Source organism: Cynoglossus semilaevis, chromosome 9 (genome assembly GCF_000523025.1).
Source record: "Cynoglossus semilaevis isolate Cse_v1.0 chromosome 9, Cse_v1.0, whole genome shotgun sequence".
NCBI classification, from domain to species: domain Eukaryota; kingdom Metazoa; phylum Chordata; class Actinopteri; order Pleuronectiformes; family Cynoglossidae; genus Cynoglossus; species Cynoglossus semilaevis.
This window is the reverse complement of record NC_024315.1, coordinates 4,202,143-4,220,413: the sequence shown is the minus strand read 5'-3', so window position 1 is coordinate 4,220,413 and position 18,271 is coordinate 4,202,143. Positions and strand designations below refer to the sequence as shown.

Here is an 18,271-nt window from a genome sequence, read left to right as displayed (position 1 = left end):
TCTGTCAGTGGAGGTCTCTGTCAGTGGAGGTCTCTGACAGTGGAGGTCTCTGTCAGTGGAGACCACAGACTCATTACTCCACTTTAATGGGAAGCTAACAAACGGACAGAGTTATTTCCACAAATTCAATTCTGATATAAACCAAACCAAAAACGATGTTCATTAGGAACCGAAGAAGTGAAGCTCTGTCAATATGATGAAACTGAGTGATTTCAAGATGAAAGAAAATGACTCTTGACCAAATGTTGGTTTTCAAATATTTTACCAGCATCACTTCAGACTGTTGTCACAGATGATGATGTCACTCCTATTCTCACCCTAACGACGCCATTTTCTCTCTTTGTCTGTGGTGGAAATTAATCTCTAAACTGTGATTTATTAAAGTGAAATAAATTCTTCCAGATTGTTCTGAACTTCAGCACCATGGACCTGTACAAGAGCAGCCTGTGCTGGTACGACTACATGGAGGTCAGAGATGGATACTGGAGGAAGGCTCCGCTGCTGGGTGAGGCCAACTGAGGGTGAAGGTCCGGTCACCGGGGGCGCTGTCCCACCTGACCTCACGTTGACCTCACGTTGACCTTAGAGAACTTCCATGACCTTTTAAAGTTACTTAGAGATGCTCATTGTTTTTTCTCTGTGTGCATGTGTGTGTGTGTGTCTGTGTGTGTGTGTGTGTGTAGGCAGGTTTTGCGGAGATAAACTTCCTGACGTGTTGATTTCCACTGACAGCAGAATGTGGATCGAGTTCCGCAGCAGCAGTAACTGGGTGGGGAAGGGCTTCGCTGCCAATTATGAAGGTAAGTCTTTAAACCAATCAGGAAAGAGCGTCCACAGTTTTCCCTGCAGGCCAATACTTTGGAGAAAATCAATAGGAAGGACAAACTTTTTTAGCTGGTCTTCTCTCCGGTTCAGCCATCTGCGGCGGTGACATCACCAAGGACTCAGGTCAGATCCAGTCTCCAAACTATCCCGACGACTACAGACCCTCCAAAGAGTGTGTGTGGATGATTTCTGTGTCCGAGGGCTACAACGTGGGACTCAACTTCCAGGCCTTCGAGGTGACAGACCTGCATCTTACTGTGTGTGGGTTCAGAGAGTCTGGGTCCAAAGTCAGGCCTCAAGATGTGTGTGTACGTGTGTGTGTATGTGTGAAATGCCTCGAAGGTAAGAGTGCACTGACACACAGATGAACAAGTGGGTTGGTGGGTCCCCCCACCTAACACACTAACACTTCTGTTCTATTCAGTGTAATGATCGATGATCAGAAACCATTTTTCAAGGATGACTTTAGTTTTTACTTCATCATCATTTACAGGTAGAGCAGATGGTCATTTCCTCTACATTACCACAGGGGGAGCTTAAAATGCAGTTTGGACGATCTGATCTGTGATACCTGAACATGGTTGATTTATGTTAAAAGTCCAACCCTTGTCTTGGTTATTAGAACAGGACTAACCCAGAACCTGGTTCTGGTTCTGCTGCTGCAACACTGAACGGCCTTTATTAACAACCAACATCAACGTTTCTGTAGATCGAGAGGCACGACAGCTGTGCATACGACTACCTGGAGGTTCGCGATGGCCCACTAGAAACAAGTCCCCTGATTGGTCGCTTCTGTGGCTATGACAAACCGGAGGACGTGCGCTCCACGTCTCACACACTCTGGATGAAGTTCGTCTCAGACGGGACGGTAAACAAGGCAGGTTTTGCTGCAAACTTCTTCAAAGGTGCGTATTCTTTCTTTTTTCTTTTTTCTTTGGAGCGGAGCATGTGTGAAAACATGCCTTGACGTGATGTGTGGTTCCAGAGGAGGATGAATGTGCCAAGCCGGACAACGGTGGATGTGAACAGAGGTGTGTAAACACGCTTGGCAGCTTCAAGTGCGCTTGTGACCCTGGCTATGAGCTGGCTGCTGACAAGAAGAGCTGTGAAGGTAACGTGTGAGTGTGTGTGTGTGTGTGTGTGTGTGTGTGTGTTTCTGTAGGATGTGAGTTCAACTGATCATAAGAAAAAAAACAAGGGCAGCAGGAAAAAACACCTGGAATGACTGAGTCGACGCCAGAGTCTTTGTTGCTGTGAAACATTTTTGACATGAACCAATCCATTGTTCAGGCGTGTCACTTACACACATCAGTTCAGACTGCACTTCCACTGCCGTCGCCAAGAAACACTAATTATTGAGGATTAGTTTCAGGTGCTTTGATGTAAAGCATCGTTAGAGAATAAAACTGAAGGAAAAAACTTTTTAATCCAAGAAAAACAAACTCTCATAAGGATCATATAAAATATACATAAACATAGTGTTGTAATTAATGAGTTCATGAGTTAATGAGTTACAGATGTGTGTGCGTTATGTACGCGTGTCTATGAAAGTACATTTTCCACAACAGTGATCTTTTTGAATAATCCATTTAGAAATGCTTGTTTTGGTCAAGTACTACCAGGTATAATTTACTCCTTTTATACCACATCCTAGGTTTGACCTTTTATTTCAAAAGTGTATCCACAGCCTTTTTAAAAGGGTCTAGATGGTCAAAAAAATCAAAACATCTCATTGACACCAAGACAGAAAAGAAGATTGAAAATAAGGCACATTCTGTTGTTGAAGGATTTTATTTTTATTTTTATTCACACCTAAAAATCAACCAAATATATTTAAAAACAAACTTCAGGGTCAGAACCCAGATTTTAAGCAGCTGGTCGACAGCACCAGCCTCTCCTTCTGACTCGGTCATAAATGTGTGTGTGTGTGTGTGTGTGAGTGTAGCTGCGTGTGGTGGACTTCTCTCTAAGCTGAATGGGACCATCAGCACTCCTGGTTGGCCCAAAGAATATCCACCCAACAAGAACTGTGTGTGGCAGGTGGTGGCCCCCGCTCACTATCGCATCTCCCTGCAGTTTGAGGACTTTGAGCTGGAGGGAAACGAGGTGAGCTGCACGGAACGCACGGAACGCACCGGCAAAAAGAGAAAGAAACTCTTTGAAGCAGTAAAAAGTTGTACTTTCTCTGAACAATGGACAGGTGTGTAAGTACGACTACGTGGAGGTGCGCAGCGGCCTCTCATCTGACTCCAAACTTCACGGTAAATACTGTGGCAACGAGATTCCCGAGGTCATCACCTCCCAGTTTAACAACATGAGAATAGAGTTCAAGTCCGACAACACCGTCTCCAAGAAAGGCTTCAAGGCTCGCTTCTTCTCAGGTGACACAGCATGTTCCTGTGTGTGTGTGTGTGTGTGTGTGTGTGTCTTATGTGGTTTGTGATTTCAGGACACAGTGAAGGAAAAATGTGTTTTTGTTTGGATTTAACAAATATGTGTGTGTCTCACAGACAAAGATGAGTGCAGCGAGGACAACGGCGGCTGCCAGCACGAGTGCATCAACACGGTGGGCTCGTATGTGTGTCAGTGTCGTCACGGCTTTGTGCTGCATGAGAACAAACATGACTGTAAGGAAGGTGGGTCCAACATATACATATATATATATTTGATATAATATTTAATGTATTATTATTTTTGACAACATATTCCAAACCCACATATATTACAATAAGTTCAGTAAATGACTCTAAACCTTTAATTAAATCTAAAAATACTGTAGTACTGTAGAGTCAGAAACGCAAGAAACGCAGTCAGACAGATGGCGCCCAAGAGAGAGAAAACAGAAAGTAAATGTGTATCATTTGTAGAGAATATAGGTATGTCTTCAAAGAAGTTTGGAGAAATGTCTCCTAACTGGGTGTGACCTTTGAACCCTGAGACAGCTTTTCTTTAAGATGCCTGTGGCTGCGTGACACTGAGGTCAACTAACTCAGTCCACTACAGGACCAAAATCTGGACCAGCAAAAACTGGACCAGCAAATACAAAGCCATGGTCAGAAATGCTGTCAGGTTTTCTGAGCTAATGCTAACGGAGGTTATTGTCCTCAATTTAACCCAGTTTAACTACAACATGAAAACCATCCTTGACAGTAACTAGCACCAAGTCATTAATTACTAGTAAAGTGTCCACAAATGATGTCATTAAAAGGACAACATAGTGATGTCACCGTCTGCTCATGAACACTTTAATGACAGTCCCTTCCGTTGTACTAGAACTACAACCTGACACGTCTGTTTCATGACTGGGACTTGACCTCTTGTCACATGACTTGACCTCTTGTCACATGACTTGTTAGTGGACTTCCTTTATAGAGAGAGTTCCTTTATAACTCCAACTACCTGTGGTGAAGTTTACAATGGTGACGGTTCTGACAGAAAACACTTTATTAAAGTCATTAGCACTTTCCCACACACACGCACACACACACAACTAACAGCCTCATATACAACTCACCAAAGGCTGCTCATAAAAACACTCATGTTACAAACATCTGGAAATTGAAATGCTCTGTGTGTGTGTGTGTGTTTTAGACACCCACCGGTCAAGCCATGACAAAAAAACAATACCAGTTTTTTAACTGCAGTCTTTTCTAATTCATGGTTCAAACTAAATGATTGTGAAGTGACTTCAACCATGACTGGAACCACAGATTTACCTCCAACTCTCACCTCTACTGTCACCCTGCACTAATCTCTTGTCCTGACCTTAAATATCATCAGAACTATAGAAATACGACTGCTGTTATTAAACTGTTTTACACATTTATACTGGTGGATTTGATATTAATCCATTGTTTATGTTTGTAAATATGATACTGTATATACTGTGGTGGCTTAGTGGTTAACGACGCAGACTTGGGCCTGAAAGGTTTTAGGTTCGAGTCCGCCAAGTTACAACTGAGGTGCTCTGGCGCCCAAAGCTGCCTCCTGCTGGCTGTGATAATGGGTTAAAAGCAGAGGTCACATTTGGTAGTGTGCAGTGGTGTGCTGTGTCACAATGACAAGTGAAAGAGAAAGTGAACTGCCAAATAGTTCACTTTCATTGGCTGATGTTGGTCGTGGTCTTTCTGAGATGAAGATGTTTTTTCTTTTCCATTGTTGAAGTAATTATGTTGCAACATATTGTATTAAATATTTATACATTTAGGGTTTTTTGACATTATCGTCTGTACATTTACTAAATACAACACATACTGAATACAATAAACCACAGACAGTTTTACTACAACCAACGTCGTGGTTATGATAATAAACCACAGACAGTTTCCAGGTCGTCAAGGTTTTATTTTTATGACGAGTGAAGTAAACTGTTTTATTATGCTGCCTCATTATAGATGAAAACAGTCAGTGTTGTTTCTGCAACAGAACGACCAGAACATGGTGTTAATGAAGTTTGTACAGAACATGTCACCAGGCAGGATGTGTTCCTTTAAGATGTTTGTTTTTTTTTGTCTAGAGTCGTTCTCTCGTTTCTCTGCTTCCTGTTCCCTTTCAATTTCCTCTGACCTTTTCCTGCAGCGACAAATGTAACTTCCTCTGTGTGTGTGTGTCTAGCTGAGTGTGAGCATAAGCTCCACAGCCCCACTGGGACCCTGAGCAGCCCAAACTGGCCGGACAAGTATCCCAGTCGTAAGGAGTGCACGTGGGACATCACAGCCACCCCGGGTCACAGGGTGAAGATTGTGAGTGTGCAGGAAAAACATCAAGTTGTTGTTGTATTTCTGCTCTGATACTTTGTCAAATACTTCATTCACCCATCGTCTTGTAGTGAAGTGAAGTTCATGTCTGTACTGTGAATGAGGACATGTTTATATCTGGGGTAACTGTGAGTCTGTGCTGCCCTCAGGCCTGGGGCATCTGGACATCTGTGTCTTTTTACTGTGTAACAGAAAGAGCCGACGTCACACACGTGTTCAACGAGGTTTATGGAGCAGCAGTTCAGACACAAACACAATGTTGACCTAAAAAAAAAATAGGATGAATCCCTTCATCATTTTATTTCTGATTATCTCTAAAGCTGCCATGACATCATCAGCTCAAAATGATGGTGAGGGGCTGAAGTAGGTGTTGATGAAGGGGTTAACCCTGACCCTGACCCTGAAGAACACTGGCAGTAAAAAAGGAAGAAAATATGTTTGTGGTTTGTTCGTATTTAATGGAATAAATTGACTGTGATGTAACACACACACACACACAACACAGGTTTTGTAACATAAACCTAACCCATTCTTCTAACTTTTTCAAATATACACATGATCTCAGTCTTTCCCCTGAGGATGCAGCAGGTTGAACACACGCAGCTTCAATCAGGGTTAGAACTCCACTATCACCTGGTTAAATTAAATGTTATTAAATGTTATTTCATGCATTCTTCTTTCAACTCATCCGACGTTTTCTCTGTCTCTTTTGGTCCAGTCGTTCACTGAGTTTCAGATGGAGCAGCATCAGGAGTGTGCCTACGACCACCTGGAGGCCTTCGACGGGGACACGGACACTGCAGCCATCCTGGCTCGACTGTGTGGCAGTAAAATTCCACAACCACTGATTTCCACTGGGAACAAGATGTATCTGCGCTTCATCTCTGATGCCTCGGTTCAAAGAAAGGGTTTTCAGGCCACACACTCCACAGGTTGATGAATGATTGTGTCTTTGTTTAATTTTTCTCACTTTCATTGTTTTTTTTTTGTTTGTTTGTTTTGTTTTGGTTTTTTTTTTTTTTGCTTGATTTGTTTCGACGTTTTGAATGGACAGTCACTTGTGCCAAAATGTGATGCCGTTTGGTACAATACTGCCATCAAGTGGTAATACGACTTTTCTGAACATTTTCTTTAAACATGGAGTTTTAGTTTTTCCTATTCTGACATGAAAAGTCCAAAATTTACAGACCGTAAACCTATTTTTATATTTTTGTTGTGTCTTTTTGCAGAGTGTGGAGGTCGTCTAAAAGCAGATGCTCGGCAGAAGAACCTCTTCTCCCACTCCCAGTTTGGAGACAACAATTACCCGGGTCACATTGACTGTGAGTGGCTGCTAACGGTAGAACGAGGCTACGGCATCGAGCTGAGCTTCGTCACGTTCGAGGTGGAGGAGGAAGCTGACTGTGGTTATGACTACATTGAACTTTTCAATGGTTATGATACCAAGTCACATCGACTGGGCCGCTTCTGTGGTTCAGGGGTGAGTTTTTAATGTTTCTCTAGGGAGCTGCAGCTCCACCCTGTAGCCACACAGGGATGCTAAATCTCCTGAGTTCAGCTGGGCAATATATTTCTGGAGATGAGTTAACCATTTACCCATTTGTATGACTTTTGTATATGTTAAAGTCTTAAGAACAAAGTTTTCGAACATGGGACAGAAGAAACAGCAACACCATTCAAGTATTTTAAAAACATTGTAATGACGTAATAATAATGTGTTGAAAAAACTACAAGACAAAATATTTTGAGCAAATTATTATTTTAAATCTGAATCACTGGACCTTTTCATGATGGTACATTTAGTCCTTTGTGTGTAGCATAGTAATAAAATAAAGTTTTATTTCATTTGATTTTATGAAGCTACAGTACTCATATAAAAAATGTAAAAAAAATACTGTGAGATTGGAAGGCAAGAAAAGAAAATTATTAATTTAAAGTACAGCATAGTTTGAAGAATTAGACCAAGAAGAAGACCGAGACTAAGACTAAGATCAAAACTTAGACTAAGATAATTGGTTGATGATGTAAAGACTAGTTGGTTGATGATGATGTAAAGACTAGTTAGTATGTAATTGAACTTCAAATGTCTCTACGTCTCTCTACCCTCAGCCTCGAGAGGATATTTACTCACCCGGAGACTCCATGTTGATCCACTTCCATAGCGATGACACAATCAGCAAGAAGGGCTTCCACATCCATTACACCAGCACCAAGTTTCAGGAGAGCCTTCACACCAGGAAATGACCTCTGACCTCTGTATGACTCTGACACACTTAATCCTGACCTGTTGACATGGCAATGAAAAAAAGTACAGCATGTCCCTTAATCTGGGATGGACAGGCAGTGGTGGATGTGGGCCAGACACCAGAGGAAGAACATTCACCAACATGGGTTCCTCTGCGTGGCTCCACCAGGGGGTAGTAATAACCACAAAAGAAAGACATACGTGATAGGTTTCTGCAGATATGAAGAAATGTGATAAGGCCTGGGCCCACTTTACTGCTCTTCAACGTTGTACTTTGTGCAGTGGAAGCTAAAACAACAAAAGTTCCAGACCAGTTTACTGAGACACTAATGGATGCACGATGACAGATAAGAACCACATAAACACAGTATATAATGAAATGCTGCTACGATGGACTGGAGTGAAACAAGAAAATACATCATGGAGACATTGTTGACTCCTGAATCCTGGCTCCTTCAACTGTGCAGACTTAATGTGACCACGTGGCTGCTTTTACCTTACTGTAACTGAGCGAAAACATGACAGACGTTTTTATGACTTTTGACATCTGGGGACTGGACCCAGCTCCGAGAGGCTAGAGAAGAATCTTGTTTCTTTTTTTGTCATGTCTTACAGTCAATCTGTGTTTTTGTATGTGTGTGAGTGCTCAGAGATGAGTAAATATAAATGTATATTTATATATATGTATTTATATATGTATATATATTTGTATATATATACTGTATATGTGTATATGTATATATATATACATATATACATATATGTATATATGTGTGTATATATATATTAAATGTGAATGAAAATGTTACCAAAATGTCAGTTCAAGGCCTTGTTTTGTTTAGTGCATGTGAATGCCATTTTTCTGATGATTTTTCACATTTGACACCAACAATTGTATCGTGGCAATTAACTCCTAGTGGACAGGAACATTTACTACAGTCTCTTTGACTCAATTCTGAAGGGAAGACTCCAGTGGTGCTAAAATAAGAAGACACTGAATGACAGAATAATAAAAAGCACCAGTCCTACAACATTGCCTTAGAAACAAGTGTATACTATGGGATGTCACTCTCACACTCATTTTGTAACATCCTAACAAGCATGGTGGGACGTGACTGGTGCATGTGTAAAACACATTGTTTTATGCATTATTTTCCCATTTAGCATTTGAACAGATCATTGTAACATTACAGCCTACAGGACATGTAGGTGTATCAGGTGCATACAAAATTCTATCTCTAAAATTGACTTGTTAAAAGTATGTGTGTAACAGCAAATTGTGAAGGACATGTAGGTGTGTGTGTATAAACTGCATGTTTTTGTGTTGATTCCTACCTTGATGTATGTGCCAAGCTCCAGTTGACTCTGAACTACTGCAGAATTTTTTGTTCTTCTCATCTGGAACTTCTGTTTGAGTAGCACAGAAACAAGAACCAGACGTCCTCTACATCAGTCAATAAAATCCTAACAGGAAACAAGAATGAACTGTGTGCTGTTTCATGTTGTGTTCCAGGGAGCTGAACTTTGGTTAAAATGAGCGCAGGAACCCACGTCGTGTTAACTGATGACAAACATCAAAATCCAAATTCAAAAGGTTCTCAGATAAAGATTTTGTGTACAAAAAACAACATGTCAATTTCCATTAAAAGATCGCTTTGGTGAACTTCACTTCCTGTTACAGGATATCACCATAGCATCAACAACCAAAGAGAAAACCACGTTTTTTAACATCATGACATTGATACAGTAGAAATGTACTTGTTTTTCAAAACTAGTGCTTTGAGTTTAATAAACAGAATTTACGGTATACACAGTGGCAGATAGTGAGCCTGTGCCATATGAAGCCAGCTTCAGTAACTATCCCAGTTCAATTGAAGTCATTATTTAATGCCACTATTAGAAGTTGAGTCATTCTTATACAAAAACATCATCAGCATATTGAAAAACACAAGTTTTACATTTGAAACTGAACATGTAATGACTTCAAATGACGTAATCATATATACTGTACATATTTTATACAAAGGCTGTTGGCTGTTACACAGGGACCCCATGTGGCCGAGTTTCACAGTGTCAGTTAATACTACTGAGATCCACTCCTTCACGGAGAGTCTCAGCTGGGGCGACAAATTAATCGCCCTTAAGACATCAGATTTGACAAATTCTGCTATGTGCATATCTCATGTCAACAACAGGTCAGCAATTGGCTACACTGCTACATGGACTGGACGCTTTTTCTAGCGCCACCTAAGCTCAGAAGAAGTTAGGAGTTAGATGAGCTGAAAGCTATTTACCCAAATTATGATTATTTATATTCCACATTAACATTATGTTTATTTAAAAAATAACTAAATACCAAAGAGGCTGTTTGTGTACCAGCCGTCACTAATTGTAATGTGTGTGTGGGTGTATATATATGTATATATATGTATATATAGTACATATATACACGCCAGCGGTCCAGTGGCGTTTCTACACCAATTTTACTGAAGGGGCTAAGGTGGGTCCGGGCTGTCAGAGGGACTCATTCAACACAAGGAAAAAAAAGACTTTGACATTTTTTATCAAATTATTTATTAACCAGTGTAACTAGTGAATGCTTCAACATTTGAGACACGATATATATAACAAGTGATAACATTTTAACTACACTTACAGTGGGTATGTTTTCATGAGCTTTAACATATAAAATCTCTGTTCACAACTAGTACTTACTGGTATCGCAATTGCTTATAATTGCAATCTGTAAAAAAAAAAGGCTTATGAAATGTAGTTGCTATATTATATTCTCGTCTTGTTTTATTCTCACAGTGTCTTGTGTTTATCGCTGTACTACAGCTGGATCCTTGCTCTTCGAAAGCTCTTCACCCACACATCATCAACGACTCCTGCCTGTCTGGATGCAGTCTATCCATGATGTCAATTAGAGCCATAAATCGATATGCCCAACGATGTTTGTGGTCATCGTATCTTGTGCTCACCGTATATCAACAAAGCTGCGAATTTCAGTGGTGCAACGTACTAAAGAATCCGTCCGCGCAACAACACAATTTTAATGACTTGCAGTATGATGTATGGATAATCTTCGTTCGGAGGGGATGGGCGATGGCGGGGGGTCCAGACTCAGTGTTACAGCGACAGCACTGGCCGCTGCTGTCCCCAACCAGAACCGCCAGTGCACCCACCCGGAATCGTAATTTTGCAATGGCAATTAAACGTTGCGTCCAGTATTAACCCATTTAATATTATACCAGACTTTTTGTTCCGTATTTCCATAAATGTCCAATACACACGTGTGTCACACACACACACATATGAGAAGTCAATGTAACAATAATGATCAAAGTCAAACACAGGGAATGCTGAGGACCTGTTAACACAGCTGCCTCAGAATACGGAGTATTTACTCGGATCTGGCCAAACAAACAGAACCGCTAACAGGACTCCGCTCCCTGTAGTACATATGCCCGGCCTGTACGTAGCGCTGTGCCAACTGCGCTCTGACATATTAACACCGGAAGACTTCTAATTGAGGTCATTCAAAATTGTCATGGCGGGATCCACGAGGAACTGGACGTGGTGTGTGACGTCAGACGCTGAAAAGGTTCCCACTGGCTTTAAAACGCCACAGGCGGACCATGTAGATCCCCATTTGCGACTCGACCTGGTCCGGAGAAATGTAAGTAACTTTTGGATTTTAGTCTGTACTTGTTCCGTTTTGACCATATGTGTTAGTTGTAGCTAAATAGCCTAGACTTCACTGAGAGGAAGAAAACAATTTATTTATTGGCTTGGCTTTGAAAAAAAAAAGAAAGAAAGAAAGAAAGACTGAGCCACGTCGGAATGTGTTTTTTCATTGAGTTATTCTCACTGTTGGTAAACTTACTTACTGAGTTTGTAAGTAACTTTATTTAGCTTTATTATGTATTGTTGATTTGTATAGACATTGACTGTAAACATCTCCCGTTTTTACAAGGTATTTTAAGTTTAAGTTCTTTCTTTATTCGAAATTGTCAAATATAAAAGTCCAATAAAAGTATGTGATAGTGAATCTGGGCTATAAATAAAATTTACTTGATTTATAATATTTTACAATTTTAGTGGTTTAGGTACAGCTTCTTCTACTGTACATTTCTAAAAATAAATAAATAAATAAATAAAACCTGTCTTTATTGTGTTAACTTTGTAATCAACAATGTTTTAACAGATGGAGTTTGAGCACGGAGACTAGGTGGAAGTTATCCAGCATCAATGAACACTTCAGAAACTGAGAAGACAAGGTGAGAGTCAAACTTGGGATTTCAGACTTTAGTTTAGTTTCAGTCAATATTTGACAAATGTTGTGCTCACACTAAACTTAGTTAACGCTAGCAGCAGTTAATGTGACTCGTCTCTGTTTTTTTATTTGTTTTCCAGATTGGTCATCATGAAGGTCTTCAACATGGTAGGGAGCGGTGGTTTGTTTTATTATTCTTATTATTATTTTAAATTATTTTTATATATATTTTTCTTTGCAGCTGCCGTGTCAGTTGCAGACAGTGCCTCTGCTTTCTTCTAGCCAGCTCCTGTGCCACCTCGCCGTGCTGATGCTTTCCTCCACGCGGTCGCCGTGCCGCCGCTTTCCTCCACGCGGTCGCCGTGCCGCCGCCTTGCTCCACTTTCCGTCGTGCCCGTCATGTATACTCGCCGCCGTGCCGCCGCTTTCCTCTATGTGGTCGCCGTGCCGCCGCTTTCCTCCACGTGGTCGCCGTGCCGCCGCTTTCCTCCACTTTAAATGGTGCTCTTCATGAAGAGTCTGTTTCTGCCTTCCACGTTAGTCCTCCTGGACATGAGTTGTGGTGGACAAGGTCCAGTCCAACATCTGCCAACAGAAGACAAGAGAAATAAAACAAACTGTCTTTCCATAGATGGACAAAATGAAAACCTCAGCCTTTCACATCACCTCTGGTCCCTTCAATCAGGATCCATCTCCATACTTGGTCTGGTCCATAGAGTCCTACACACAGAAGATCAGATCAGGTCAGTCAGTTAGCAGATTCAAGTGAACAGAATTATCATTGGTCAATGAAGAACAAACCTGAAGACATCCTTTGGCCACTAAAAACCTGGTCCACTTCCACCCTACAGTCCAGGAACAACCTTACAGGTACTGATCTTTTCTCCATTTATTCTTCCCTGAGATTTCATTTCTTCTATTGATTTGTTTGCTGAAGTTTGTCATAGAAATGAAAGGATTGTTGACAAACCTTTTTTTGGACAGTTTTCATCAACAGAAATAACACTGGACTGGGTGGATTACTGCCCGCAAGTAGAAGTTTGGAGAGCTCACAATCTTTCCTTTCTGTGAGACGCCCAATTGGTTAAAATATCGTCACGTTTAAGATTCGCAAGATCTGGAGGCATGAGATCTTGTCACACCCCTGGTTTTCTCACATAAAAATAGTAACCTTGACCCCAGTTTGCTGCATTTACATACAGTATGACCGACTACCTTTATGTAATTTAGATTTAAGTCACACGCTTTTAAATATTTAATACTGTATAAACGGCCAAGTTTTAACATCTAAAACTGACCATATTTTTATCTCAAAATCTAAATTATTAGTATAATATATATATATATATATATATATATGTTTAGATTCCTTTCAAAATACCAGACAAAATCAGTTCACTTTACTGTTTACTGTTTTTTAAGTTTGTTTGTTTTTTGTTTTTTTTCTCTCTCTTGTTTTAAATATTGGGATTTTTTATTAAATGCAACCTCCACCTTGGCTTTTGTGATAAAGCAGCAGACTGACTCTGGTGACTTTGGTCACATAGCATCTTTAATACCACCATTATAATAATTAGGATATCAAAAGTATCGAGTATACATACATCATTTGCATTGCAATACACAAATCTGAGCTGATTCATGTTTCAATATCTGTCACCTGTTGTTCTTCTGAACAGCTTTTATTGTTGACCCCATTGTGCTGATACACTGCATTGTCCTGAAGAACTTGATGCTATTTCAGGAAAGAGAACACTTAATTGGACATGTTTTGTTAAGTTGTATAAAAAGTGTTTTTTCTGATATTTCCAAATGTAACTTGAATCCTATAGTCTACTACTTTCCAATACCAATAATCAAGAATCTTAATATAAGCCAAACTAGAGTCCATGTCACCAAAATCCAAGTGTTGATGGTAGGTTTCTTCACCTACTGTGATCTTGATTTCCTGTAGTTTTCTTCTCTGTTTTTTGCAGTAAAGTTCTGGATGTGGAAACAGTCTTTTGAAGCCATGCCTGTTTTTCTAACAGTCCCAGTAAATAGATTCTCATGAATCTAATGTTTATGGGCGTATGTGTGTATTCCTCTGTGTGTGTTAGCTGTGGAAAGCGAGGGTCCAAATAGTAAGACACCTCGTGTTCGCCCTCTCATTTCCACCTTCATGGTCTCAGATTGTGCTGCCTGTCAGACGCTGGTGATGGAAGCCAGGCAGTTGGATGACTTCTGGAGTTTCTCAGGCGGTGTGGTGGTGGGGGGCTCTGGGATTGCGCGAAAGCTGAATGGCAGTCCGATATTACTAGTACCCATGTGGCCGGGGCTTAGTGCTGGATTCTGGCGCCTATTGCTCTCCACAATGCTGGATGTATTGGATGCAAGGCTTTCACGTGTCCTGAAAAAAAACAAAAAAAAAAACCCAAAACGTTACCATTAAAAACCATGTTATAATACTGGTGGTGATGACTCCTAGTGTTAGGTATTGTTTTTCTCTTTTTATTTTATTTTTTGGACATAAATTAAATATTTTTGCACATTTAACCACAGAAGAGTAACATTTTTGAATATCAAACCTTTTAAGCCAAATGTTAGAACATGAACATGCATTATAACTTTGCACATATATAAATAATTGTAAGTATAAAGCATGACGATGATAGAGTTTCAATCAAACAAACTGAAAAGATTAAATACATTTATGTATTTTTTTAAATCTGATTATAAATTATTACAGGGAAACAAGTGAAAGTAGAAATTATTAGAAATGATTCACTACATCATCATCTCCGTGTTTAATGTGTATTTAAATTGCAGTACTTCCATAGAGACCCCCTGGAGTCACAGACTCCCTTTTAAAAACCTTTGATATGTTCTTTTTTAAAAGACAAACCAACAAACTACTGACAAACTAAGTAGTTTTTGGTATTTTTAGCACAAATTTAAAGTAGATGGAGATTTTAGATTAAAGTTTATGCTTAATTTTGTGATGTGTCTTTCTACCTGTCAAATCATAGTCACATTTTTGTGAGACACCATCAATCAATACTACAACAATAATACTATGTTATACACTAAAACCGGACGACCTTTGCAGTACCTACCCAGAACCCCTAGAGTTGCACTCCCTGTTGAGACCTCTGTAAAATTTTTATAAAAACAAATGTTTTTTTTCTCACAATTATTTTTTAATAGTTTGTTTTAAAATAATTGTAATTTAGCATCTGAAACATCTCTCATGATTTTTACACCTGTCATAATAAAGTATGAGATTTTCTTTCTGTTTTCTTTCTTTTAAACCAACTCCTGTGAGACCTTGACTGCAAACATTTTCTTCCTTATTAACTATTTGCTGCACTATAACATTATTAAAATGTTGAACATTTTAGTTTTTTACATTTTAGTTTTTTTTTAAACTGAAATTGTGAAAAAGAAAATCAACCTTTACAACTTCTCTGCAGTTCCTCCACTGATTCTAAATAAAATCACATTTTTATAATTGATTTTGTGCAATATGTAGTTTTGGGCTGCTTTTATTTATCTTGAATACCAAGAAAACTAGTGACCAAAACAGTTTTGACTGATTTTGGACATTTACATTACATTTAGCAGATGCTTTTATCCAAAGCAAATTACAGTTTGAGAAACAATCAAGCGCCAGTAAACACAGCAGGTCAGAGAGTAAGAAAAGGTTCATGTTAGATGTTCTTTAAAAAGAGAAGAGTTTTCAAGAGCTTCTTGAAAGAAGAGCGTGAGGAGCCTGATCTAGTGGCAGCTGCTGGTTTGTTCCACCACGAGGGAACCAGGCTGGAGAACGACCGAGGTCGCCTTGTGTGAGGAGGAGGCAAGACAAGTCCACACTCCTGTAATGAGCGGATGTGTAACCCTTTATCAATGAGTTTATATACGCAGGAGCGCCTCCTACAATTATTTTATAAGCGTCCGTGATTTATTCCGTGCAATGACTCTCAGCCTGTGTAGATCAATGAGCAGAGGAGTGACATGCGTCACCTTCTGGGTTGGTTAAGACGAGATGCGTTCTGGACCTGATAGAAGGGCATTAAATAAATCTAGATTCTAGATCTAGATTTTATGTCCATGTCACCCAACTGTTACTACAGTCTACTGTCAGACTGTAGTAACAGTTGGGTGACATGGACATAAAAGTTGTCAATAAAATGTGACTTTTTTTTTCTTTTTGGAAAACTGTCCTTTTTGTCATTTTACTGCTACACATTTGAAACTCTTGATAACATTGACTTGAATTAGTTTAAGACACTTTATTTCCTTCAAGTATTTTGACACATTTTAACTGTTGTACATTTTCTTATTTTGTGGTTTTTAACCGTAGCCATAAACTGAACTTCTTTCATAAATTGAGTTTTGTTCATGCACCCCCATGGATGAACACACAAACCACAGCCCAAGTAAATCTGATTTAATGGATTATTATATTAACCATTTCCTGCGCTAGACCTTTTATAACCACACTCACACCCAACCTACACCCAAGTGTTTTCCCCCACGTACCTTGGGGAGTTAAATCCACTGTCAACCGTGACACTGCTACTGTCCATGCTGTCCAAACGGGCAGAGTGGGCTGACTTCTGACTGCTGCTGTTCTCTGTCTCCTTGGGGCTGAGTAAGGTCAGATTGGTCTCCAGCTTTCTCTGCAGATCATGGTCCTTCTCCCGCTCCAGGAGCCACTGCATAGTCCCATCTCCGACACCACCACTGACTCCTCCACTACCATCCACTTCCCCGAAGTCCTTTTTGTCTTCTGTTGAAGCCAACTCTTTGTGCGAGTCCTCCTCTGTCTCTTCCTCTTCCTCATCGTCTGATACGTTATAGTAGTCAAATGAGGCAGAGGGGACTGTTGGCTCTAAGCAGCTCTGTAAGACTGCAGGTGATGCTGAGGAAGTGGCTGAATTGGAAGGCTGTTGGGGCTCAGGATTGTCTAGGGCCTCTGTTGATTTGGCATGAGAGGCTTTCCGCAATGTGCCGGACTTGGTGTAGCTGCTGTCCACGTAGCCTGTGGACAAGGCATTGTGTGGAGGTTTAAACAAAGTGTCCTTGCTGAAGATCTCTTTTCTTTTGATTACGATAGTGCCTCCTCCCCCTCCAGGGTCTACGTTGTGTTGATGTGGCGTCAAACGTGCATTTTGCACAGGCTCTGGAGTCTGGCTAGGTGTCATTCGCATTCCCGAGCCATTTTGTCCTTTTGCTGCAGACAAGTCCTCCTTATACTCCACTGTATGAGGAGTTGTGAGGTGAGGCGTCTGGCGGTCAGCTGGAGAGCCCTTTTGGAGTCCCCCTGATGAGGTTAATGTGTCGTATTCTGATTTTGCCTGAGGCGAAGGGGCAGTTAGGATTGTTTCATTTGATGTATTGCACTGAAAATACTCATCTGTTGAGGGCTTAGGAGAAAGTCCCATTAGCTCATTATACGTTGGCAAACTGTCTCTGCTTTTGTTCCGCTCTATCGTATTCCTCATCCTCGACTCATCCAGACTTCCCTTCCCCACATCAGGCACATTAAAATCAGAGTGGAACTTTGCAGCAGAGAACATGATCCTTGAGTAATGAGATGATTTCTGCGTGGCTCGCAGGGTGCCGTCGTCAGTATAGTAATGAGTGCGCTCCTCCAGACTGGGTTCAAAGTCTTCTGGCACACCCAGTGACAGCCCTTTGAGGGAATTGTCCATGGACCGGGATCGTTCTTTAGCATGATCAGACCTCTCATGACGCGATTTCCTGTCCTGATTGTGACTGTGACTTCGTTGAACCCTGGACTGGCAAGTTCCACGTGAAGGTTCAGGAAAAGGCATCTCTGTTCGTCTCTTAGCTAGCTCCCCCGACACGTCCCACTCAGGGGTAACAGGGCAGTATGATTCAGTAATGTTGGGATTGCTGTGGACCAGGTATGTTGCACCTCCACTCCGCCTGCGTTCCAAGGTGTACATTGCTTCTCTAGGCGACCGGACTAATGAGTGGCTAAAGAACCTGTAATCTCTTTCCATGAACAGTAGATCCCAGTTTGAACCCTCCGATGGGTCCCCCCTTGACGTCCTGGGTTTGCTATGAGAACGAGACTTACCATGAGGGGCCCTGCGATGTCCCCTGCCCCTCCTGCTGCGTGCACTGTGCTGGGCTGATCCTAACTTGTTTTTCTGTGTA

General features: G+C 40.7%; 2 protein-coding genes and 1 long non-coding RNA gene across 5 annotated transcripts in view; 2 read left to right on the top strand and 1 right to left on the bottom strand.

Moving 5' to 3' along the window:
- Positions 1-9,165, top strand: part of tll1 (tolloid-like 1) — a 21,833-nt gene extending 12,668 nt beyond the window's left edge. The window contains exons 10-21 of one of the 3 annotated variants that reach the window (XM_025058688.1): positions 403-505; positions 684-800; positions 916-1,061; positions 1,535-1,730; positions 1,811-1,936; positions 2,771-2,931; positions 3,026-3,206; positions 3,336-3,461; positions 5,440-5,567; positions 6,301-6,514; positions 6,812-7,062; positions 7,692-9,165. In XM_025058688.1, coding sequence (XP_024914456.1) covers positions 403-505; positions 684-800; positions 916-1,061; positions 1,535-1,730; positions 1,811-1,936; positions 2,771-2,931; positions 3,026-3,206; positions 3,336-3,461; positions 5,440-5,567; positions 6,301-6,514; positions 6,812-7,062; positions 7,692-7,826 — 1,884 coding nt within the window. In that variant the 3' untranslated portion in view covers positions 7,827-9,165. Of the gene's footprint in view, positions 1-402; positions 506-683; positions 801-915; positions 1,062-1,534; positions 1,731-1,810; positions 1,937-2,770; positions 2,932-3,025; positions 3,207-3,335; positions 3,462-5,439; positions 5,568-6,147; positions 6,515-6,811; positions 7,063-7,691 lie in introns of those variants that run through there. The other 2 variants (XM_025058690.1, XM_025058689.1) reach the window with 2 other exon arrangements.
- A 2,131-nt stretch (positions 9,166-11,296) lies between these two features.
- Positions 11,297-14,104, top strand: LOC103383465 (uncharacterized). The gene is made up of 5 exons (XR_003050554.1): positions 11,297-11,506; positions 12,035-12,107; positions 12,244-12,271; positions 12,735-12,973; positions 13,088-14,104. It is a non-coding gene; the product is annotated as an uncharacterized LOC103383465 (long non-coding RNA).
- A 156-nt stretch (positions 14,105-14,260) lies between these two features.
- stox2a (storkhead box 2a) overlaps positions 14,261-18,271 on the bottom strand; it is a 15,857-nt gene continuing 11,846 nt past the window's right edge. Inside the window, exons 4-5 of the mRNA XM_017035515.2 lie at positions 16,625-18,271; positions 14,261-14,492 (exon numbers count right to left, since the gene is read on the bottom strand). Of these exons, the coding sequence (XP_016891004.1) occupies positions 14,288-14,492; positions 16,625-18,271 (1,852 nt within the window). The 3' untranslated portion in view covers positions 14,261-14,287. The remainder of the gene's footprint in view (positions 14,493-16,624) is intronic.